Raw genomic sequence first — 26095 nt, forward strand, 5'->3', positions numbered from 1 at the left:
CTGCTAATCCCGGCGGCGCACGAACTTGTTGGCACGTGAACTTGTTGCCTTAAACTTGTTTGCTCGGCCGCTCCTCTGGAATGTGCTTTCCTGCTTCGGCATTCCTCAATTAGCTGTGCTGCGAATTGAAGTGGTTTGGGGAACTCGAAGTAATCGCAGGAAACAGCTCCATATCTAACAAAACATAGAGTCGCCTATCTGCCAGTTCGCTTTGCGAAAACGCCTTAAGCATAATATTTATTAGTCAAACTTTCAGCACAGGTCCAGTCAGAAGTGTTTCAAATATGTATGCGACACGTTTTAAATATTGCTGTTTTCACCAGCAGTCTTGCTCTCCACGGCGACAGCGTTTCGATCGGGGTGAAATGTGGGAACCTCCGTGTACCATGCATTGGGTGCGCGTTAAGGAACCCCGGATGACCAAAGTAATCCCGAGTACCCCACTACGACGTGTCTCATAATCATATTGCTGTTCTGACATGTAAAACCCTACTTTTCTTTTTTTCAAGGGCTATCTTGCATGGCGTTTACAAGTGAGCGAGCAGCGCTTCAAGGGGTATGTAGAATCGCTTAGAACATAGGAGCAAACTTCAGTCATCCTTCACTCATCCGATAATTAAATTTTTGAAGGGGGGGGGGGGAGGTTCAGGTTCCAAGGCCACGATATGACTTATGAGGTGGGACTGAAAACTAATTTTGACCAACGGAAGCTGTTTAACGTGCACCGCAATATACATACACGAGCGCTTTCTTTTTTCTGCATTTCGCCTCCATAGAAATGCTGCCGCCGCGGCCTGAATAGAACACGTGACCATGTGCTTATCAGGGCAAAGCTACCGCGGCGGGTTGTCTGCACGCTCGACCATCTGTGGAGAACATGATTATCTATAAATTACGACGCTTTCTCGAGCCCAACAACAAAACGAAATCTAGGCACTGACGGTTAGCAAATCCAAATAAACGGTGTTTCCATTAAGCACCTTCCCTCTCCCACCTTTTCGTTATCAGCCAATTAGCCATTTTCGAGCCGTCTTTATAGCGGCCGACGAGATTCGTTTCGCCGCCTACGTGTGGCGCGTCAGTCGTAAGCAGCACTCTTCGGTCGGTTCGCGTTCGCCTCGAATTCCGTTCGCAGCCACAACGGCTAAAAAAATAAAAAAATAAAAAACGAGAGCTCGTTCAACGCACTGCTATAGATCCGCTGTCAGTGTACAAGCCAACGGCGGCGCCAGAGCACGTGAACTGCAGACCAGACGAAAACAGCAAATTATGAACGCGCGCTATTTACGGCACAAGGAAAGAGAGAGAGATAGAGAGACGCCACAAGCATGCGCGGCTGGGCCGTAAACATTTCAGGAACACGGCGGTCCGTCGAGCCTGCAATAGAAGTGCGTTTATCCCTCACACGGCACGCCCTATAGCTTAACCCAGACGTTCAGGAATCGGCTGGTAAAAATTATTATTATTATTATTATTATTATTATTATTATTATTATTATTATTATTATTATTATTATTATTATTATTATTATTATTTTGAGACCTCGGCAAAGCTTTTCACGTCGTCAGCCACTCACTGCTTCTGGTTAAGCTTACACACTTTGGTGCCTATTCTTCTGTCGTCCACCTCTTGCACGGCTATGTTCTTGATGTCATGTCATGGTAATGCCAAATGGCTAAACGTCATTTTTGTACAAGGCAATTAGCGGCGTCCCTCAAGGGTCAGTATTGAGACCACTCCTTCTCAGTATTTTTTTGTTTGCGACGTTTCTTCCGCCATTCTGCATTCCTCTTCCCTTCAATATGCCGACATCAAGATTTTTAAGGAAATCCACACTGTTGACGACTGTGGCAATCCTGAAGTCCGACCTGTCTCTCTTCTTTTTTTCTTTTTTCTGAATGGTTCAAAATAATGACCTCACCTTGAACGCCTTGAAAAGTGATGGCTTTCACTCACCAAAACAAGTATTCCGTTTTCTTATTCTGTGAATTCCATTTTGTTAAGTAAGGCCTTTGAGATCCGTGATCCTGGCGTACTCTTCAATGCAACTTTACACTTTTCTGCTCATACTAAACGTGTTGCAATGCGGGGTCTGCGTTCTTTCGGATTTGTTTGCAGACTTTCGAGAGAATTCAGTTCTCCTACACATTTCTTCGAGTTGTGCGTAGCAATATGTCTTTCTCATTTTAAATACGTACCGGCGGTCTGGAATGGCACTTCTGAATTCAACGGCAACATCGTACAACGGGTCCAAAAAAGAAAAAAAACAAAGGTTTCTAAGCATATATAGCCGCTTCCCTAATAATGGCACTGGGTCTTGTTCGAGACACTGTTGGATTAACGTCCCTGTCATCGCTTCGCTGCCGACGTAATCGTGCTGACCTGCTGTTCCTGTTCAAACTCCTTCATGGTATCTTCATTTGCCCTGAGCTCCTCAGTTGTATTTTATTTAGAATTACGGGACCATAGAATTTTGTACGTTCTCGATTGCCACATTCAACACTCAACTGTCCAAGGAATACAGTTTCCTTATAACAATTGTTTTGTTGATCTCTGACATTGCTCTTTCATTTCTTCTTCAACTTGGCATTGTTGCTTCACAGTAATTTTCACACACTGTTCAAGTCCTTTCCCCCCTTTTCTTTATTGAACTTACTTTTTTTGTTTTTGCAAGTTTTCTCCAATAACGCCCAGTTTCTGTCATTTTTTGTTTATCGTTTCCCTCTTTTTGTACTTGCATTATCTTGTAGTTCATTCCTTTTTACTGTATGCATGCGCCAGCACTCAGGCCTTAGGGCTGACCTTGGGAACGTTGATTGATTGATTGATTGATTGATTGATTGATTGATTGATTGATTGATTGATTGATTGATTGATTGATTGATTGATTGATTGATTGATTGATTGACATTGGCATGTTTCAAGTTCGCATCACCCGCCGTTGTTGCTTAGTGATTACGGTGTTGGGCTGCTAAGCACGATGTCGCGGCATCGAATCCCGGCCACGGCGGCCGCATTTCGATAAAGGCGAAATGCGAAAACGCCCGCATACTTAGATTTAGGTGCACGTTAAAGAACCCCAGGCGGTCCAAATTTACAGTCTCCCACTACAGCGTGCCTCATAATCAAATCGTGGTTTTGGCACGTAAAACCCCAGAATTAAATTTTAAAAATTAAAAGAACCCCAGGTGGTCCAATTTATTCCGGAAACCCCTACTACGGCGTGCCTCGTAACCAGATCGTGCTTGTGGCATGTAAAACCTCATAAGTTAATATTTAGGTACGTATCACAAAGTTCCATCGCGGGAACAATTAAAGAAAAACGTGCTCGTTTCCTTTGTGAATTCCCATGAAACAGCGAACAAAATCGTCAGCCTCCACTTGTCACGCAACAAACACAGCGGTAGCCGCTCGGTCACAAATACAGTGGGACAAAGTAACTCTGGGCACATACCGCACGCTTACAGCGCCGCCTAACGTTGCACCGCGCATGGGTCTAAAGGGGACCTTAATTTTTTTTTTAAAAAGTAAGACAAATTATACAGCATCCAAAATTAGGTACAGTTGAGAAACGCTACTGCACCAACTCCCATTGGTGGTCACCATGCATAGCCGTGATCGCTATTTTCCTCTGCGCAACAGAATACGTAACTGCCGCCATCGCCTTCCTTTCACTGCGCATCCAATAATATTTGGGGTTTTACGTGCCAAAACCACTTTCTGATTATGAGGCACGCCGTAGTGGAGGACTCCAGAAATTTTGACCACCTGGGGTTCTTTAACGTGCACCTAAATCTAAGCACACGGGTGTTTTCGCATTTCGCCCCCATCGAAATGCGGCTGCCGTGGCCGGGATTCGATCCCGCGACCTCGTGCTCAGCAGCCCAACACCATAGCCACTGAGCAACCACGGCGGGTCACTGCGCATCCAAAGCGGATATACTTCTTCCTCCTCCAGTCTATCGTGATAGCCGTATTACTGGCTACTACCGTGTCTAGCGGCAGGTTAATCGCCATCTCGCGCTAGCACTTCCGGAACGTCTCGTCGGGACATGTCCAACACGCGTCACACGTTTCGATGGCTGCAGATGTCTATCGAGGTGCATCTCAGCACCTAGATTATTCTAGTCGGTAAACGAGAAAAGATATTTCGTGCCATCGTCGATCAACTGTGGTCAGTGGCTGCGTGTCGATACCTTAGAACAGTGCTTTAGAGGCAGGAGAATTCGCGCTTTCTTTTGGGCGTCCAGCAAAGCGTGCGTAAAAAAAAGAGAGCGAAATGACGCGTCTGTCGGTACCACTCCTCACTTTTATAAAGCCGGGAAGAACCTGCGCATAACGGGGCGCTGGGTTTTACTGCACCTAACACAATTTGACACTGCCGTGTGACAACCATGTTGGAAGTCCACGGCTCACAAATCTCGCAATATTTGTTTATTATTTTCATTTTTTCGTGCGAATGAGTGTGTGTATGCGCCGCAGAAGCAGCCACCATGCTGGACGCACTAGTTAGATGCACGTGTTTGTCTTGCGGAGTATTGTGTTCATGCACGCGCAGAAAACTAACTTGTTCGGCGATTTAGTGCATATTCATGAATATGGAAAGTCGAGCCCGAAGTAGTTGGAAAACCGCATATACGACAGGGAGAGTTCTCGAGCACTCGTCCTGTCACCTATGTTCTTTTTTTTTCTGTATACTATATCGTGCTCGTCTTTTCGTTTAAAAGCAAAACTTTTATCTTCAGTTCTTTTGTTTGTTTTTTCATGCATCAAAGGAAGGCCTTGCAGCCTTGTGCAACGCTGCAAAATTACGACCCGAATTCCAGCTATGCAAAGTTCGAGAAACGCGGTTCCTGTGAAACCTTTCTTTTTTCTTTCGCAGTCATCGTGTACTCTTCTTCACCGCCTTCGAGCTTCAAGCTGAGTCACTGCTGCTGCGTCGCTATCGTTGAACGCAAGGCCACTTAGAGTTAACGCTCTAGGATTAACGCTACTGAACTTATAAAAGAATACTGAACTTAGAAAAAAGTATTTTCATGAAACAATCCTTAAGCGGAGAGTGCTTGTCGTATAGATGTCGAAGTTTCAAGCAGTAAGGTCGAGCCGTTTACTTAGAGCAACTATTCTAAAGTTTCGTTTGCAGCTCGAACGAGCCTTTTGAAAGCTCCGGCAGCACATCAAAAAGTTTCTACAGCACCATTACCGTACCTAAATATTTTGTTTAAGTTCTCTAGCATATGTCTCTAAACGCACAACTTATTCCTACGCATATCGGTGCCTATAGTGTATATATTCTTAGCAAACTAGTAGCCCCGCAATCTAGTAGTCCTTCAGCAAGCGTCAAGAAGATCAGCAGTTAGTCCTAAGCACTAATTAACTGTGGCGCTTTCAAACACCTTAAGATTTCTCCACCGTGTTCCTCCTAAAACACATTATATTCCTGCCAAGTTTAATCGTGGTCGCCCGACAGCTCTGAAACCACGCCCTCCTGAACACCCCATAGAATTACACAGCGCACATAATTATTACCCCATATTTTTTTTAATCTTGCCCACACATCACCTTTTCTAACAAACGGCGCCAAACTCAGTACCGAAAGAACGAGAAGATACAAGATTCGGCGCTGTTCTCATTATTTCTGAGTTCACCGTTTTTATGTTCTGAATAACGTATAACCTATAGTTGATACATAACTATAGGAACATATAGCTAACATCTAAGGTTGCGCTATTCCACACATCACTTTTAACCTGCCTTACAACTCGTTAAATTTTTATTGCGCTAGCTCCACTGGTTCTCTCAATAAATTTTCGCCGGCATTTGGAGTGGATGTTCGCAGCGACGTATTGGAGAGGACATTCTTCACCTCATTTGGTCGCAATACTGTTGCCGACAAATAAATAAAATAATAATGATCATGGTCATGATGATGTAACCAAGTTAGTTTCGCCAGACTTTGCGAGGTTTGTAATACCGGACACGACGACTGATATCGGCGAAGCTGAATTCAGCTTCACGACCGGAAAGGCTCAGCAATACCCTTGCTGAAGTTTAAATAGCGTCGCCCACAGTATCAATATCAAGGGACAGATACAAAGAGCAGCTCCCCTACTTGCCCATAACTGGCAGACAGGGTGAATTGGACATATGGCACAGGCTAAGTGACGACGGATATTAAGCTTCCAAAGAAACGAGAGGCGCCGTTGTGGAGGAATTCCAATTACTTTCGAACATATGCGTTTTTCTTTTTCATTTTCTTTTTTTACGCACACGTAATGATCTAAGCGTGCGAGCGCATCTGCAATCTGTACTCATCTCTATGCGGTCGCGGCAGCAGGAAAAAGATCCCGCAAGCTTGTATTCAGCAGTATAGCAGCAGCAGCACTTGCAATGCGAACCAGCATGCACGAAAGACGAAACCCGGATTCGTAGTGTCGTTAACCATAGCAGTATACTTCTTTTTTTCCTTAACACAACTGGTTTAAAGACATGACGAAATAACCTGGCGGTACTGCTACAGCATGCTGTCTGCTCTTTCCTTTCATCGTTCGAGTTCGCGCAATCGATATTTATTTCTTTTTTTTGCGCAGTCTTTTGCAACAAACGCAGAGATCCGGAGTGGTTGGCGGGTTTCAACGATCAAACGGCCGACCGCAACACCTGGGCTAAGTTAAACGCCGTAGTGAACGCCCATATGGATTAGATCTGGCCCATTGCATGACATTACCTGTAGCCACCATTTAGATATATAATTTCGCGGTCACTTTCATTTCGCGGCTCCATTAGAGCGCAGCAGCCGCGGCAGCGACTGTGCTATAATATAACCCGCGACCTTTGTACTATAGACCACTGAACCGCGGCTACACCTGGGAACGACCACATTGTCAAAAAAGGTGCGCCGTCACAACATTTCGCGTTGCACGCGCTCAAGCGCATCTTAAATATAAACTTATGTTTACATTCAGTGGTTAAAACAGCGTTAGTTAAACTTAGTTCTCACTTGTCTAAGATGTGAAGAACAAAAAAAAAAAACGAAAGTGATCGACTCCACACGGAACTTTGTCGTGCGCAGACTCCGTTACTTCACTATTAACAAAATATACGAATAAATTCATGGAGTGCTCGATCGAAGTGTCAGGTGTTCGTGGGTCACCGCTCGACTTTCTCCACGTCGATCTCGTGCATTCAACATGAGATTAAGGGTCGATAGCACTTGACTTGAGGCGACCGCTTAACGACACCGATTTAGCTCAAACACCGCGGGAGGCATCGATATGCTTTCCCTAGTTTTTAGGCCTGTACATAAACGCATGTCTGTCAACCTGCGAACATTAAAATTCCCTAAAGATCCTATGGACACAAAGGAAAGAGGGGAGGGTGATATCACGAGTTTTTCTTTCTTCTTTTTTTTTCCCCTGAGCACACAACTTTTATAGAGTACATACGCATTTTATTAACCATTATTTACCTCTTCATGCAGCACATAAGCAGCTGAAACAAATTCGTAACAGCAGTGACCGACAATGTGCGCGATGTTTTTAGATCACGCGATGACTTTATCAACGAGCGCAATGCAGCCGATTTGGCGGGCTTCAGGAACTTGGTCAGAATAAGCTTGTTCGAAGCACGTAGCCCTCTTAGCCCTCTAGTGCATATAATTTGGCACCTTGCGCTGCCAAGAGGGGGCCGGACGGCCGAGGATGCAATGCAATTGCTTTCTTGCACGTATTACCTTACCACCTTGCGCCAAGCCGTCTTCCAATCCCTTTAAAGTTTTTTTTTTTCTTTTGCCAAAAAACAAAACATGTTTCGTAAATCTTGACTCAACATTCGCGAGATCGTAGAACGATCCAAAATTCGTAAACTTTATTAAAAATTCGGGAGAGTTGGCAGATGTGCAAATTGATATGGGTTGCCCTGCATGCGTATATGCCAACCTCACCTTATAGTCTGCCTTCTCTGCTCGGGGTGCAGGAGGATGTCCTTTTTCTCTGTAAGACCGTCGTGCAGGTTGAAAGCTATGCTGGTCACCTTCTGCGTGGCCACCATAAGCGGACTGTGGGAGGGAAATTGCATGCCAAGAATACAAATGCAAATGAAGTCAATAATGCTGCGCTTTTAATGAAATCACACACACACACACACACACACACACACACACACACACACACACACACACACACACACACACACACACACACACACAAACACACAAACACACAAACACACTGTCTCTCTCTTTCTTTCTCTCTTTCTGTCAGGCCGAATGGCCTTTAGCTCTTGTTTCCTCTTTTTTCCTGTAATGAAGAAAGGAAATAAACTTCAAACTTCAAACTCTCTCTCTCGGTGCCGCGTTAGCTCACTTCACTATACTAACGAATTCTAACGACGCACGACTAATGCAACGTCTGTCTAGCTTTTATGTGTTTGCTAAGTGCGCTTATATACGTGCAAGTATCACCTTTAACGCATACACCGAACACATAGCTGAAGTAGATATGACTGTGACAATGGCAACCGTGCTGGTGGTCGGAAATACATAACGTACCCGTACCCAAATACCTTGCCGTCAGTGTCGCTTTTCATTTTTTTTTTCCCTTGCGTCTTTACTCTCATTTTTTTTTTTCGCTCACCTTTGTTGCCAAGCAACTTCTAAGTTCTCGTTCTCGTTACGTTAACAATACTAATCAAAAGATAAAGAAAAGAAATGAACGGTTAAGGAAAACATATACATCCGTCTCCGTCTGCAGCGCCCGTGACACGCCATAGTAAGCAAGACGCGCGCTCAATAACCGGAAGTACAAATAAAACACTAGCCCATCGATGTCTGGGATGTATTACTGCGCGCTTTATGGCGCTGCAAAAATTCATTCATTCATTCATTCATTCATTCATTCATTCATTCATTCATTCATTCATTCATTCATTATGACATCGACGCGGTATAGCAAGGACCGCGATTACGGGTAGTAGATGTAACGTGTCCCACGTAACTTGTGCCGAATTTTTAAAATACGCAAGTTCCACGTGACTGGACTGAACCGAGGTGCAAAAAGTCGTCGCGCCGAACTTTTTCATGTTTAGCGGGCTTTCTTTCAGGCTTGGGAAAGGAACCTTCATGTAGCAAGTATAGCGCAACAGACAGCTGGATCGGAAAATTTTCATGATGGTCTACAATTTTCTCCGACACTTTTGGTTTGACTATAATATTTGAGCAGCTGATTTAGTAATAATCATGTATTTATTAATCCTGCAGTTAGGCCAAACACAAGCAATCAGGCTGACTTACTCCGAGCGTCGGCAAATATCGTTACCTTGGTTCCATACAGACACGTGGCACTTGCACTTTTTTTTTGCATTTTGGGACAAGTTGCGCAGAACACGTAGCATATAACGGGGCTAAAGCGGAAGGCAAATAGTGTGCACGGTTACCCGGTCACGTCCAGGTGGTAGCCCCCGTAGTCGTAGATCTGCCGCATTATGTGGATAGCCGACAAGTAGCCCATGCCGACCGCCAGCGCAATCCTGGAAAACGAGGTCAAAGTGCGCGGAAGGGGATGGGAACGAGCTAGAACGGAGAAAGTTATGGCGAAGGCAACGAAACGAAGCAGCCCACACGCAAAGACAACTCGAACGCAAAGAAGTCTCTCTGAGCAAACAACAGAAAGAGACAGAAAAAAAAAACATGTTTCTCGCACGTCTCGTGCGGCTTATTTGGGTAAGTACACGCTAATCGGATATCCGAGCAATAGTTACACCGAAAATTAAGTGTTCGGCGATCACTTTCCGACACCAGCTGCAGCTTATATGTGGATGCTCCTTTCCTGTCCACAAAGGGAAAGTAAATGATCGATTGAATTGATAACCGAGATTTGCTATTGTTTACTCGAATGATTCTTTCTATTGATTTTTCCCAAAATTAGTCAAGGAAGAAAAAGCACTCTGTCTCACATCTCATAAAAGAAGAAAGAAGAAGGTATGCTTTCCTTAACTACAATCTCTTTTTGTAAATTTCCGTGGCTGTCACATTCACAAGCGTCATTCGCAACCATATTTTGCGAAATGCTACCTGTGAGCCTAATTTTAGGTTGTATTACGATGATATATGGATGGCAGTGCAAGAGCGCGGCACCCATGATAATTATGCGCACGGCCACATATAGAATCACGCCAGAAATTGCTTACAAAACAAATTCACATAAAGCATATACAGTAACTCTACGATCCGTAAAGTGTTGCGCGCGTCACGGCTGTGCGGCTTAGATCCTAGTCATCCAATGACGTCATGTATGGCACAGTAGATTCTCGTTAATTCGATCGTCTGGGAACCTCAATAGTTGGTCGAATTATCCAAAGAATCGAATGAGCAAACGGCGACAAAATTTACGAAGTGAAATCTATTTAGCCACAGCGGCCGCATTTCGATGGGGGCGAAATGCGAAAACACCCGTCTAATTAGATTTAGGTACACGTTAAAGAACCCCGGGTGGTCGAAATTTCCGGAGTCCTCCACTACGGCGGGCCTCATAATCAGAAAGTGGTTTTGGCACGTAGAACCCCATAATTTATTTTTTTTGAAATCTATTGTTTGAAGTAGTCTGTCGCTATCAACAGACCAGCTTCAACTCTGTATTACAATAGCTATGCACGTCATCGTCGGTCAGTGGCCCACGGAGATCAACACTGCTATCGGCGCAAACCAAATCCTGAAAAGAGACGTTGCCCAGGGCATAGGGCGAGTTCTAATGACCACTGCCACGTTACTGCCGTCATCATCGTTGCCTAAAAAACAAGTAGCGCCGTCAGCTAAATTTCTTGTGCTTCCGAACTTTTAGTAACCGCTGCGTATTCGAGGGGGCGCCGGTGGTAGTCGGATTAAGCAAATTGGCGTGCTTTCGCGTTCGAATTAAACCATCTTTTCGTCCATTGGTCGCCGGAGCCTTCAAGCACGTATGAATTAAGCGAAAAGTCGTATTAACCGAGATCGCATTAACGAAGGTCGACTGTACTCCCAATAAAATTACCCGACTCAGAGCCGTCTGTAACTATACAATAGGTTGGATTCGACATTTACTGTGCCTTGTCCCATTACCTGTTGTGGGCAAACTGCGGATTGAGCGTGACGTCACTACTGTTCGGCAGTCAGTGTCAGTGCAAGCTTTTCCGGCAAAAGAAATTGCTATCTCTCTTCAGTGACGTGTACAGACGAGGGTATACGTGCGGCGCAGCTAACGTGATCCCAAAAAGCTCCATATGCACAAGTCTTGTCAGAATGGCGAGATCAATACCCGTAATCTGGCTTTCAGAGCACCAATCAGCGAAGAAGAAAGCGGGCAATCAGCGAACATGCGCCTCCGGTTTCTGACTGCGGCCTAAATTAACGTTTACATTGCGATGGCAATTAAACGGACACATCCAGCCGCGTTCGCGGCGTCGGGGTCATGTTCCGGCTTCGGGTAGCGAAAGGAAGGGAATAGAAAAACAAAAACTCTCACGACGTGCCGCGAGACCTACACCTCCCATCACAGTTTCTCTACCCCGTGTTCTCACCCCCCAAAGCCTGTCTACAGCTTCCTTGAACACTGAACCCTAGCGCAAACGCCACAGAGGACAGTTGAAGCGTCGGAACGATAGCTGTCCTATATTTACTGTGTATGGGAGCCACACAGAGTAACTCTAAGCTGCCCGTGCAGTCAACGCCACAGCTCAACATCGACGGTGTCAAGAGGTGGCACTGCGAGCACATGAGGCAAAAAAAGAGAAAGGAAGCCAGTTTTCGATCGTGTACTATTCTACTACCTTGCCAGATTCTGGGGTTTTACGTGCTAAAACCACGATCTGGTTATGAGGCACGCCCTGATGGCGGACTTCGGATTAATTTTGACCGCCTAGCGTTCTTTAACGTCCGCCGAATGCGCGATACGCGAAATGGCTCGCTACAACAGTCAACGCTTCGGCCTCCGGGAAAAATCACGATATCTCGCAGTATATTTCATACGTAGCTTTATGAAAACAATATTTGAAAACACGAGGCGTTCTACAACGCGTAGTGTTTAAAAAACGACTCGACAGAGTTGTGGAAAATGGAGAGAGAAAGAGAATAAGACTGACGAGAATATTTTTTTTTTCTTTGATTCTTCACTACCCGCTGCTTCGGACAATAATCGCTATAGGAAAGCGCCTGAACATGTTATCGAGCTATGCATTATTATTATTATTATTATTATTATTATTATTATTATTATTATTATTATTTCGAGAATATTCACGCCACTATAGAGCTAGTCTAAATTATACGAATTATGGCAATAAACACATGCGCGCTCTTAACGAGAGAACACGGTTTCGTTTGCATACACCAAACCAATCCTGACTACAGCGCCGCCGAGTTTTCATGACGTCACGCTGTGCACCTCTCCAAGAATTCAATCGATGACGAACCGTTATACGTGCGACCGGCCCTGCGAATCCGTTAAACGATACATCGTGTGTAAACATAACTACATCTACACAAGAAATATCGCTAAAACGCTGCGGCAAACCCAAGTACTGCGGCTGTAGGATTTTAGAGACACAATACAACATCCCTCTTTGCTCTTCACGCGTAAGGCATGCCCGTCGTCTAATAAAGAACGAGAGTATTGTACTTACTTGTGCATACTTTCGGGACTCGCATAATTGATGATCATGTAAACAAGGGTGGCCTGTGCAACAAGGTGAAGAATTTGGCTGAAAATAGTAAAAGACACGCAGTGTATAAGACACGCGTATTCGAGAGTTGGTTCTTGCGCACGCTGCCACGTGAAGTATACTAGCGCTGCCAAAAAGAAAAGAAGGGAAAAAGGAAAGAGAAACAGACCGGGCGCGCTCACTTGCATTGCACGTACATACATACATACATACATACATACATACATACATACATACATACATACATACATACATACATACATACATACATACATACATACATACATACATACATACATAATACATACATACATACATACATACATACATACATACATACATACATACATACATACATACATACATACATACATACATGGCACTTCGTGTGTGCAATTATGTAAAACATGCAGTGCATAGGAGGAAGTGTTCACGACAGGCGTTGAAACAAGGCTCGCTCTCGCACAAACACTTTGCAATATATAAAGACACTTACAAAAAACGTAAATTTCTTAACAAAATTAAGCATGTATTCAAATGATTTTACCTGCGCATTACTAAGCATTCGTGCGTGTTTTATACATATATATATATATATATATATATATATATATATATATATATATATGGCTATGGTGTTAGGCTGCTGCGCACAAGGTCGCGGGATCGAATCCCGGCCACGGCGGCCGCATTTCGATGGGGGCGCAATGCGAAAACACCTGTGTCCTTAGATTTAGGTGCACGTTAAAGAACCCCAGGTGGTCGAAATTTCCGGAGTCCTCCACTACGGCATGCCTCATAATCAGAAAGTGGTTTTGGCACGTAAAACCCCATAATTTAATTTTTAATACCAACTTTCGCAGCAAGAAGTTCTTCATATATATATATATATATATATATATATATATATATATATATATATATATATATATATATATATATATATATATATATATATATGCCGCCATAGACAAGGGCAGGTTCATTGATGTCAGGAAACCACCATAAAGTTTATTTTTCATCACAAAAGACTCCTTTAAGAAAACGAAAAAGAAACGACGAGGACAACACAATAAGAACAGGCAGCATACCCCCACCACCTTTAAGAAAACAAAGAAGACGATAACGCTTTGACTATTAAATCGACTGCTTTCTTTGGCTCTTCTCCCCCACTTTGCGGTTTGTCAGTTAGCTTATGGTCGTTTATGGCCAGCTTGAGACAATATAGATGTCGCTATAGTTTCCACTAGAAATACAATAAAAAGAAGTCGCAGTTTCTCCCGAAAGGCGAAGCACCGATTGCGATAGCAAATTAGTGGACAGCTGCGAGAAGTAAGGATAGTAGTTTGAGCGGCCGTGTAAACAATGATAGAATATGTAAGCGTGACTGAACAAGGACGTAGAAAGAAACAGACACACAGAGACAGCGCTGTCTTTGCGTGTCTGCTTCTTTCTACGACCTTGTTCAGTTGCGCCTACACATTCTATCATGGATTCAAACCAACTAGCCCGTCAACGTGTTGTAATTCAATTAACAAGCACTGTGTCACGCGCGCACAGGTAAACATGAACACATCTCGCTCGATGAGCGCGGAAACTCGCTGTCAAAATGCTGGAGTAAGGAATCACAGCAGCAGAAAGGCGAATTCACCTTCGTGCATCTCTCGCTTCAACGTGAACGAAGCGTCGAAAGGACAGAGCATACGACGCTACCGGCACTACGCGCACTCTGCAAACATCGCGGATCGCTTTGAAGATGAGACCCGTGCGGGCGCGCACTTTGGCCACGTCGCCGGTCGCTTCCAAGCAACACGAGCGTCAACACGGAGGAAGGAAACTAAGGAGAGGCCCTACCCCCTCCGCGCGCTAGGAGAAAAGTGTGGCGGAAATGACGTAGTAGGTTCTCATTTTTTTGCTGCTTCTTATTTTTTTTTTTTTTGCTGAATGGTCACGCCTTTTGGGTTACAATGGCGGCATTGTTATGGTTTTGAGCGCTCACACGTGTTGCTCTGGTAGGCTTCGTGCCGTGGCAAAGGCGCTGTGTGGGCGGGTTTGCGTCAGTCACCGTGTCTTGTTGCGCTGTGTTACCTGCACCGTGCTCTACCGGATGTTGCGCGAGCGCGCGCGCTCCGCGCGCGATACCACGCGCAGCGCGGCGTGGTTTCGCGAAAGATGTAAACAAGAGAGGAGGGTGGCCCAAAAGGCGGAGCATCGCCATGAGCAACGCCAACTTCCGGCTTCACTTTTGCTTCACAAAGAGTGACGTCAGGGCCTCTCCTTAGTTTCCTTCCTCCGTGAGCGTCGACAACGCGTCCCTACGGCGTCCGCCATTCGCGCGCCCAATGCCGTAGTAGACACCGCGGTTGTCACCACTCTGCAGTATGGTGTGGCGAGCGAGAAGGACCCTAGCAGCCGCCGGAGAAGAACGCCCCGCCTTCCGGTCGGCGTTCCTCGCTCGCGCACGCGAGATTGAACCGCGTTCGCCGACTCGCCTTCGCACGCTTTCACTCGCACATGCAGCATACGGCGCGCGGCTGTATGGCCCGGAACAGGGCCGGAATGAAGAGGTATCAAAGGAAAACCACACGGAAGAAAGAAAAGAAGGTAGGGACATTTAATTATACCTATTGTGAAAAACAATAAAGATACACACATATAAGTGCGTAATACGTATACCGTGTTCTCTCTCTCTTTCTCTCTTTAACCATACGGATTTTTTTAAACGCCTGTAGACACTACTTTAGAAATATTCATTCTCAAAGTGCGCGACAAAATGCATGGGCGTTCGATTTATTTTTGTACTTCATTGCATAAAATGTTATAAAAGTGGAACAGTAGTGTACATTTACTGCTAGTTTCATGAAGCATATCCCAAAACTCGTACGATCCATATAATTCGTTCTAATTGGATATGTCTTGAAAACTGACCGGCTACAATTCGCAAATTGCATTATGTGCCGTGAAGTAAATAATTAAGTGTATTAGTTCAATGCTGTTAATTAGTCGATTGTGCATTTAGATTTATCGTGCGACTAATGTCCGCCGCTTCCAGTAATGCAGCTCGAGGACAACAATTACGCTATGTGCCACAATGATTTTTTTTTTATTCTCTATGGTCTAAAAGTATTTTTTAAAGAAAAACACCCCGCTTATACGTGCGTGCGTGTGCGTCACTGCATAACTTGATATGCTGAGGGTCCTTCACAAAGCTATCGCTTACAAAGATATCAACCCAAGGTTAGTTCTACACGGGCATTTTTCTAGGAATCGAGAACTTATCAAATGGTTCGTCAAACGTATCGGCAAGCTGCACGTGATCACGCTATCCGCCGCGTGGACGACACACCCGAAAGGGGGGAAGAGAAAATGCTCGCCCGACCATCTGCGACACAATGCACGCTAGGTACGCACGTACACATCGTCCTGCAAAAGGGCACGTGCGCCGTCCACCGAGGGCGAGCGCACCTGCGCGAATTCGATGACCCGTGAAACAAAGTAAAAAAGCTCCAGCTGCTCAAACTTTGAACCCCCGCTGCAGCTGCGGGAAAGCACTCTCCGTCGAGCGCTGCGGGCGAGATGGCCGCCGCTCCGACGAACGGATATAACGGGACTGAACGCGCAGTTAAACAAAAAAAATTAAATTATGGGGTTTTACGTGACAAGACCAACTTCTGATTATGAGGCCCGCCGCAATGGGGGATTCCGGAAATTTGGAGCAACAGAGGTTCCTTTAACGTGCACCTAAATTTAAGTACCACGGGTGTTTTCGCATTTCAGCCCCCATCGAAATACGGCCGCCGACGCCGAGATTCGATCCCGCGACCTCGTGCTTAGCAGCCCAACACCATAGCCACTAAGCAACCACGGCGGGTTCAACGCGCAGTTGTCGGGGTATAACGTTGGCTGTTGTTATTAGGGGCGCGCGAATATTCGAAACTGTCGAATAAATAACGAATCGAATACTCCGCTGGTCGATTCGGTCCTCGAATCGAATAGTCGCTATTCGAGAAACCCGAATATATATATATTTTTTTTCGTATGGTTTGCGAATGTCGTCGACTGCGCATAATCAAACGTGAAATTAAAGCACGAACACGATAGCACTTATCCCCTGCGCATCGGAGATACTGTACCAGAGCATACTTTCGCTCACGGAGCTGGGCTTTTTCCGCTAAAACCACAATCAATCAAATAAATTTTGTTTAGACATGGCATCAGGTAGTGGGTATGATTTGGATACTATATACATGTATAGTTGCAGCACATGTGTTCTCCCGTCGTATTCAATATGAAGGCGTTTCATTGCGACATACTCGATACAATAACATCATCTGCCGCGACTTTTTTCACGTGCCGCGACCGCCGCACGTGACCCGCATTCTTGTTTGAGCGCGAAGGCATACACCTTTATTTATGTATTGTCATACTCTCAAGGCCCAGGGGCATTACACAAATGTTATTTGGGCCGGAAGGCTCCGTTTCTGAGCTTATTGTAATAACGCATGACCTCGTATGCACGGAAGAGCACTGACAAACTTTTACAGCAAAGTTTTATGTGGCTAGCCGATTCGTCCGTCCGTCAATCCGTCTGTCGCCTGTACGCCGAAAACTCCTCCGGCGCGACCCCATGCGCATGCGCGAAAAAAGGAAGAGAAAGAGGGGCGCGCGACTGGCTGCGTCAGTAGTGACGTCGTTGCCTTCCGTCGCAGCCGAGCGCGCGCGCGCGCGCGCAGCAGTTTTTCTGCAGTTGCGAAATGGGTAGGCCACGTGTCATACGTACTGGCCCGAACCAAAGCCCCCCGCCTATTCAACCCGGGTTGAGGGGGGGGGGGAACCGGGGTCAATGTATCGAATGATGCTGGGTTGATGAGTACACGAAAGCTCATGGACGGGGCGCCTTCAAAGGTGCAAAGTCCTCTTCCTATCTGACAACGGTTCCTGAGGAGCAGGCAGCTTTCGATCAGCAACGTCGCGAGCAGAACCGGTAATGAACTTGTATACATACGCCATGCCAATGCTGCAGCCCGAGCACAAGAGCAGGATCGTGCAGCCTAGCGCAAGCAACAACCGCGTGCCGAGGATAAGGCAGCCATCGTTTATGAACCGTCGGGATTAACCCAGTGATAAACACCGGGGCCGCACGTTTCAGCTTCGCTGGTTAACCGTATGTGCGCAGTGCTTGGGAGGCGATTATTTTCCTGTACAAATATCTAAACATTCTCCCAGCCCATTTACTTTCTTCCGTATTCCTCGTTCTTCATAATTAATTTTGTGATGTGTGCCTTAAGTTAGACCATCGCTTAGCACTGATAGGGAATTTAACATACGATACATCATATCAGCTTCGGCCGTACTATATTTCACACAAATAAATGTTCCTACTAGAAAACACTAAACGCCATTCACCACAGCTATCCCCCTTTCCGCCAGTTCCGCTCTTCGGGACCGCGGTGTAAGTGGTGGCGTGCATCACAGGCAGGATAAAGCGTGGTAAATATGGGGCCAATAAACTAAAGTCACGTGATTAACGTTTCAGTTATTCCTAACGCTCCCTATGTGCTTTTAAAATACAACATGCTTTTTAACGTGCAGTGTAATGACAGTAAAGTACTAGTGTCGTGTCAATACCACGACGTGAAAATTGGTTGACGTTGCTGCTGAGAAGGCTGTATATTATTCGCAAACTATTAGAAAAATATTCGATGTTCGATTCGAATCGCTTCTGGCACCATTCTATTCGAATTCGATTTGGTCTAAAAAAGATACGTCCCACACACCCCTAGTCCTTGTTATTGCTGTCCGTTGCCCGACAGAAACGGCACGTACCCACGAGGGGAGACTGGCCAGAAACAAGTGTTGTTGTTGTTGTTTAGAGACTATCTTTTCTGTCGCCAATTTTTTTGTCTCTGCACCTGTTCATTTTTGCTATATATATATATATATATATATATATATATATATATATATATATATATATATATATATATATATATATATATATATATATATATATATATATGTGTGTGTGTGTGTGTGTGTGTGTGTGTGTGTGTGTGTGTTCCATCTGTCGAAAACACAATGGGTCGCATGTGCGAAATTATGTTAGTAGGCAGCGGAAAAGAGCGATAGTTTATATATATATATATATATATATATATATATATATATATATATATATATATATATATATATATATATATATATATATATATATATATATATATATATATATATATATATATATATAAACTACCGTTATTTTTCGCTGCCTACTAACATAATTTCGCACATGTGACCCATTGTGTTAGATTATATATATATATATAATCTAACACAATAGTAGGCAGCACACAGTAGGCAGCGGAAAAGAGCGGTAGTATTATATATATATATATATAATCTAACACAGTGGGTCACATGTGCGAAATTATGTTAGTAGGCAGCGGAAAAGAGCGGTAGTTTATATATATATATAAACTACCGCTCTTTTCCGCTGCCTACTGTGTGCTGCCTACTATTGTGTTAGATTATATATATATATATATATATATATATATATATATATATATATATATAATCTAACACAATGGGTCACATGTGCGAAATTATGTTAGTAGGCAGCGGAAAAGAGCGGTAGTTTATATGTATATATAAACTACCGCTCTTTTCCGCTGCCTACTGTGTGCTGCCTACTATTGTGTTAGATTATACATATATATAATCTAACACAATGGGTCACATGTGCGAAATTATGTTAGTAGGCAGCGGAAAAGAGCGGTAGTTTATATATATATATAAACTACCGCTCTTTTCCGCTGCCTACTGTGTGCTGCCTACCATTGTGTTAGATTATATATATATATATATATATATATATATATATATATATATATATATATATATATATATATATATATATATATATATATATAATCTAACACAATGGGTCACATGTGCGAAATTATGTTAGTAGGCAGCGGAAAAGAGCGGTAGTTTATATGTATATATAAACTACCGCTCTTTTCCGCTGCCTACTGTGTGCTGCCTACTATTGTGTTAGATTATACATATATATAATCTAACACAATGGGTCACATGTGCGAAATTATGTTAGTAGGCAGCGGAAAAGAGCGGTGGTTCATATATATATATAAACTACCGCTCTTTTCCGCTGCCTAATACAGCGGAAAATCTGGAGCGGTAGTTTATATATATATATATATAAACTACCGCTCTTTTCCGCTGCCTACTAACATAATTTCGCACATGTGACCCATTGTGTTAGATTATATATATATATATATATATATATATATATATATATATATATATATATATATATATATATATATATATATATATATATATATATATATATATATAATCTAACACAATAGTAGGCAGCACACAGTAGGCATCGGAAAAGAGCGGTACATGTGACCCAGTAGGCAGCGGAAAAGAGCGGTAGTTTATATATATATATAATCTACCGCTCCAGATTTTCCGCTGCCTACTAACATAATTTCGCACATGCGACCCATTGTGTTTTCGACAGATGGCATACTATTCATAATTGGAAAAAAAATGTACTTCTTCTGGTGTAGACAAAATAAACTCAAAGATTCTAATGAATACTAAGCATATATCCACGGCACGTTTCACTCTATTATTCTCGTAGTCATTGTCTACAGGTGCCTTACCATGTGATTAGAAAGCGGGAAAGGTCGTTCCAGTCTTCGAAGCAGGTAACAAAGACTACCCCTGAAACTACCGGCCCATTTCGTTAACTAGTGTCCCTTTCAGAATCGTGGAACATGTCATATCCCCGCATATCATGGACTTTTTAGACTCAGTAAAATTCTTTCATTCTTTTCAATTGAAACACAACCAGCTGTTTCTTCCTTCATGACCTGCACGTTAACCTTGATAAGAACGTTCAAACTGATAGCATCTTCTTAGACTACTCTAAAGCTTTTGATACAGTGCCTCACAGCGGCTTAATAATAAAAATTATCCCGATCGAACTTAGATCCTCACGTAGTGCAATGGACAAATTAATTCCTAACTAATCGTTCCTGGTTCATCCTTGTCGACCACTCGTCCAAACCCCTCCCTGTCACTTCAGGCGTCCCTCGAAGCTCAGTCTTGGGACCGCTTTTTTTCCCAGTATACATTAACGATATTCATCCGCATGTATCTAGTCTTATTCGCATGTTGGCTGACGATTGTGCGATTTATCGTACTGTGACTAACATCTCTGACCAAGCATCTCTCCAGAATGACCTCAACGTGCTAAGCTGGTGCAGCTGCTGGCAAATGGCCTTGAAACCTAACAAGTGCAAATTTATTTCAATTTCTCGCCACAGTAATCCCTATCTCTCTACTTACACATTTGCAAACGTCCCAGTGGAATCAGTTCTAGCGTATAAGTACCTATTCATAACCCTGTCCCACGACCTTTCCAGTAATGCGCATGCGACTAACGTAAATTCGTCAGCGAACAAGACCTGAGGGTTCATTAAGCGTCACCTTCGCCATGCTTCGCAGCAGGTCAAACTACTCGCGTACAAATCATTTGTCAGACCACAACTGGAATGTGCCGCCGCCATCTGGAACCCTCACGAAACATATATAGTCAATGCACTCGAATCAGTTCAGAATCGTGCGACTGTAGGTTCATCCATTCTTAATATTCATATAACATCAGCTTTCGCTCTTAAAGGCAGAATCTAGCCTGACGTATCTTGCTCTTCGTCGTCGTATCGCCACGCACGCTCTCTCTCTTTGTCACAAATTCTTTGACGGCTCACTAAGCCGCCCACCTTACATCCTGCCATCATATTCGCGCATGTCACAGCGCACCAGCCATCAACTATCAACTGCAAGCTGCTCGTCCTCGCACACGAACTGTCACATTGCAAGCCTCACTGTTTCCTCGGGCTGGAACAACCTACCTGCCATATCACACGTCAGTCAGAATTTATGGGAGCTGTTCAAACTTGTGTTTCACCGTAGCACCTGCCGTTTCTTGTGTTTATACAGTCGACCGATTCCACAACAGTACCGCGCGAGCGTCGACTGGCCAACCGGCCAGCGCCTTCTATAACGGCGCGAAGCGACGAGATCAGCAAAAGTAGCGCATGCGCACCAAGTTCACTCGAAGCGCAAGCGCTAGGCTCTTCGTATACCAGCGCGACGCAACCCCTGGCACGATTAATTCGGCGCAAGCTTCCCGTCTTATTGGAGATAGCAGGATCATGTGCCTCTGGCTTGCGTGTTTTTCATTTCCCGTGTGCTGCTCTAGTGATTTAAAAGGATATGAATGCGAGCTAGTTGGCAGAAATCCATGGCTGAAACACAGCGCAAAATAAACATGGACAAGGGAGGAACACAGTACGAGCGCGCATGCACATAAAAATTATGAACAAAAATTGGAGGTCGCTTAAGCTTCGCCTTCAAGAGTGGAACGCGACAGCGTTCCCGTCGACCCGTCAAGGGGTGTAAGACAATGGGCTACGGCGCAGCGACTACGCGCCCCGCATCGGACGCGGTGAGCGTCGAGCAACGCAGCGTTCGGCGCGGCAACGAAATGTGCGCCTGAGCAAGCGACGCACGCCTGAGCCTTAGAAACAGCTCGTTTCTAACGCAACACCGAATTCACTAGAGGCGCTTTTGTACCGCTTTGAAGCATCGACTTGTTTCATCAGCAAGTTGTATCACGTTTCATATTGATAAGGGACGAAAGAGACCCGTGTCTGTGTTGTTTTAACGCGACAGCGTTAAGGACCTCGTGTCGCAGAAAAGCCGGTGTCGTCGGCGTCGGTGGCATTGGCCGTGAGCGATAAATCCTAGCAGGCACTTCATGAATAAAAAACAACTTGCAAGATGGGCTGGGTGGGAATCGAACCAGGGTCTCCGGAGTGTGAGACGGAGACTCTACCACTCAGCCACGAGTTTTTTTTTTTTTTTTTATTGCACTCAGCCACGAGTTCGACGCTTCAAAGCGGTACAAAAGCGCCTCTAGTGAATGCGGTGTTGCCTTACAAACGAGCTGTTTCTAAGGCTCAGGCGTGCGTCGCTTGCTCAGGCGCACATTTCGTTGCCGCGCCGAACGCGGCGTTGCTCGACGCTCACCGCGTCCAATGCGGGGCGCGTAGTCGCTGCGCCGTAGCCCATTGTCTTACACCCCTTGGCGGGTCGACGGGAACGCTGTCGCGTTCCGCTCTTGAAGGCGAAGCTTAAGCGTCCTCCAATTTTTTTTCAAACCATGTTAACAGTTTCTATGCCTGATTTTTTTGTTTCTTCAGCCACTGGCCCTCACTACACAATTTCAAGGTTCTTGCGTGAAGTTGTAACGTCCTATCGTTTCCTTAGGGCGAGATTTTCCCTTGAGTACCTCTCCAATGTAAAAAGAAAGCGTCTTATGAAGGATCTCATTGAAAGTGTGTTCCCTGCTCCATTATATCGGTTAATTTTTCAACAATCGCCTGGGCAAGACGTACTTAAAGGGTTAAAAATTTGTGTATACCGGCGAACGTTAAAACATTCTTCAAGCTTCACACGGGAACCTTGCCTGTTAAAACGTGGCTAGAGGAAAGAGGGATTTATGTGCCATGGGGAAGCAGATGCTTTCTGTGCAACAAAGCTGAAACGATTGAACATGTTTTCATCGATTGTAATAATGCCATATTCTTTTGGGATATATTACAGAGAACGTTAAAGATAGGCCTACCCCTCAATCCACATGGCATTCGTTTTTTACCCCCTGAACGCGATTTTGAACAAATGGATGTTATCTTTTTACTTGGACTGCACGCAGTATGGCGTAGTCTGTTGGCATATAGACATTGCGATGTGAAAGGCCGAACTGTGCATGAATATTTTGTGGAAATGGTTGTGAAGGTGCGTGACGTGTACAAGATGAATGACTGCGATGAAGCTGTGGTGTCAATGCTTGATACTTTGACACATATAAAACGAGTGTGATCTATGATCACAAACACTTTTGAGGCTTCTAGCCAAGCTGGAAATAAAGAAAAAGAACTCGTGGCTCAGTGGTAGCGTCTCCGTCTCGCACTCCGGAGACCCTGGTTCGATTCCCACCCAGCCCATCTTGCAAGGTGTTTTTTATTCATGAAGTGCCTGCTGGGACTTATCGCTCACGGCCAACGCCGCCGACTTTTCTGCGACACGAGCTCGTTAACGCTGTCGCGTTAAAACAAGCAAAGCTGTTATGCAGCCGTATCATATCTTTTCTTTGCGCGCTTTGTTCTTTGTCTTACGGTGCATGCGGACTACAGCGTCATATGTTGTAAATAAAAGACGCGTTCGGTTTCACGCGCACTTGCTGTCTCCGATAAGCAGGGAAAGCTTCCACTGAGTTAATCGCGACAGGGGCGGTGACATGCATGCTGAAAGAGCCTAGCAAACGAAACCGGCGCTTCGAGTGAACTTTGAGTGCATGCGCTACTCCTGCTGATCGAGTCGCTTCGCGGCGTTAGAAGGCGCTGACTGGCCGGTGTTAAGAACGGCCAGCTGCAGTGCAAGTTTGCCAGCCATTTACGCCAGTGGTGGCAACCTCATCTTGGAATTCCGCCGCCAACCTTTAGCCACGGCGTGACTAAGTCGACTTTGTGTCATGAACAATACGCGCATCCTCCACTCTCCGTCCCTTCAGCTAGGATGCGTTCGACGAAGCAGCCTCGTCGCCGTTGTGACTGAAGGAGTTCGACGAAGCAGGCTTTGTGCGCAACAGCACAACGCCGACCTGATGTGCTACGGGTGGAGGAGTTGACGCGGGAACGCCGACGCAGGCTCCTTCCCACAGACCGACCAAGACGGAAGACAACGCGCTAGCCGGAACGGCTCCGAGTTCTACGAAGCCCCTCTGACGTCGGCTCCGGACCATCGCACCTGTGTGTATGCGTGTGTGTGTGTAACCCGTCCCGGTGAGAGGCGGCCTGTTTAAAATGACTGAACGAACGTTCGCGTCACCTTGTATCGGGAGAGGACCGAGTATTTAAAAAACCGCTGTTGTGCGGCTGCTCAGGGCACTCTCTCTCAAGCAGTCATGTTATACTGATGTACTTTCTCAAACAGTCATGTTAGACTGTTATAAATACTGTAAATAAACCTTTATTCCCCGTTCTCGATGAGAAGCAGTCCTTCCCTTCATCAACGTCCTCAGCGTGGATAAGTTGGACGACGGCATGGACCAGCTACCTTCTAATTCATGCCCGACAGCAGTGTCCATCAGCTTAACGAAGGCGAAACAGAAAGTTCACATCTTGCTTTGATTGAAAACAATTCTCACATCAACGGAAGGTTTACCCTTCCAGTGAAACATGTTCCCATATAAGATCCCATAAAAGCAGCGAAACGTTAGCTTTCCAGATGAAAATAAAGAAAGCATAATCGAACATCTGCAAAACAAAAGAACGCAAAAACGCTGAACCCTATAAAGCACCCGTGGGATGAACGAGCGACCCTATAGCCGCCGAGGCTGAAGGGTGGGCGCAAGCGCCGGGGAAATGAGATTGCATTCGGCGGCGTCTCGTTACCGCAGTGGTGGTGCACGGATCCGTGTTTCCCAGGACCGGCTGTGATGGCTGTCTACATAGCCGCCTGGAAAACTGACGCAGCCGCTTTCTCTACGAAAACAATGCGTAGCACGGCGCAGACAGCGGGTTTGGCAGTGACGCGGATACTGAATGAAGCAATGCAGGGGACACTGTAAAATGACGTATAGGGAATCTTAAGACCAACATTAGATAACGCTATATCGTGATTCAACGTCGGCCTTCAGTTTCCCTACATCATATTCCGGGCGCTCCTGTATTGCTTTACCCAGAATAAAGCACAACAGGACCCCCCGAAATATGATGTCGAGAAACTAAAGGCCAACGTACGTTAAATCAGGCTATAGCGAGATTTAACGCAGAGAGGGTAAAATTAATGTAAGGTGGTAAATTAGTTATCCCAAGAGGGTAATTCAAGTAACGTAGAGCTAAAAGAAAGGTGCATAGGTATAACGTAAGAGGATATGTAGCATATACCACGGTAGCGAAGTATTAGAGAACATTACGACCTACTTCGACAAAAGCAACAATCTTTCGAATAAAATTTTATACAGGGTGTTTCACGTAACTTGTGCCAATGATTTAAACAAAAAGTGGTTAACGGCGGCTGAATGAAGCCAACGGCATACGGTTTGCTGTCATGTGGCGCTCCTTAGAGTATTTTTTTTACATATTCCGCTGAATAACTAAGATGAATTATGCAAAACTTTAAATATTCACTTTAAGGCCAAGTGCGTTTCGTCGTGTTGTAGAGGGGGTTCAGAAACGAGCGATCCAATTTTTTGTGCCAACGTACATGCTACATGGCGGTCTTTTTCGGCGTTTC

The 26095-nt window shown here is 44.9% G+C and overlaps 1 protein-coding gene across 1 annotated transcript in view; it reads right to left on the reverse strand.

Moving 5' to 3' along the window:
- Positions 1–26095, reverse strand: part of LOC135898885 (lysophospholipid acyltransferase 6-like) — a 69104-nt gene that overhangs the window by 37260 nt on the left and 5749 nt on the right. The window contains exons 3-5 of the mRNA XM_065428079.2: positions 12653–12730; positions 9434–9526; positions 7944–8057 (exon numbers count right to left, since the gene is read on the reverse strand). Of these exons, the coding sequence (XP_065284151.1) occupies positions 7944–8057; positions 9434–9526; positions 12653–12730 (285 nt within the window). The remainder of the gene's footprint in view (positions 1–7943; positions 8058–9433; positions 9527–12652; positions 12731–26095) is intronic.

The sequence above is a fragment of the Dermacentor albipictus genome, unplaced genomic scaffold (genome assembly GCF_038994185.2).
Source record: "Dermacentor albipictus isolate Rhodes 1998 colony unplaced genomic scaffold, USDA_Dalb.pri_finalv2 scaffold_23, whole genome shotgun sequence".
Classification (NCBI taxonomy): domain Eukaryota; kingdom Metazoa; phylum Arthropoda; class Arachnida; order Ixodida; family Ixodidae; genus Dermacentor; species Dermacentor albipictus.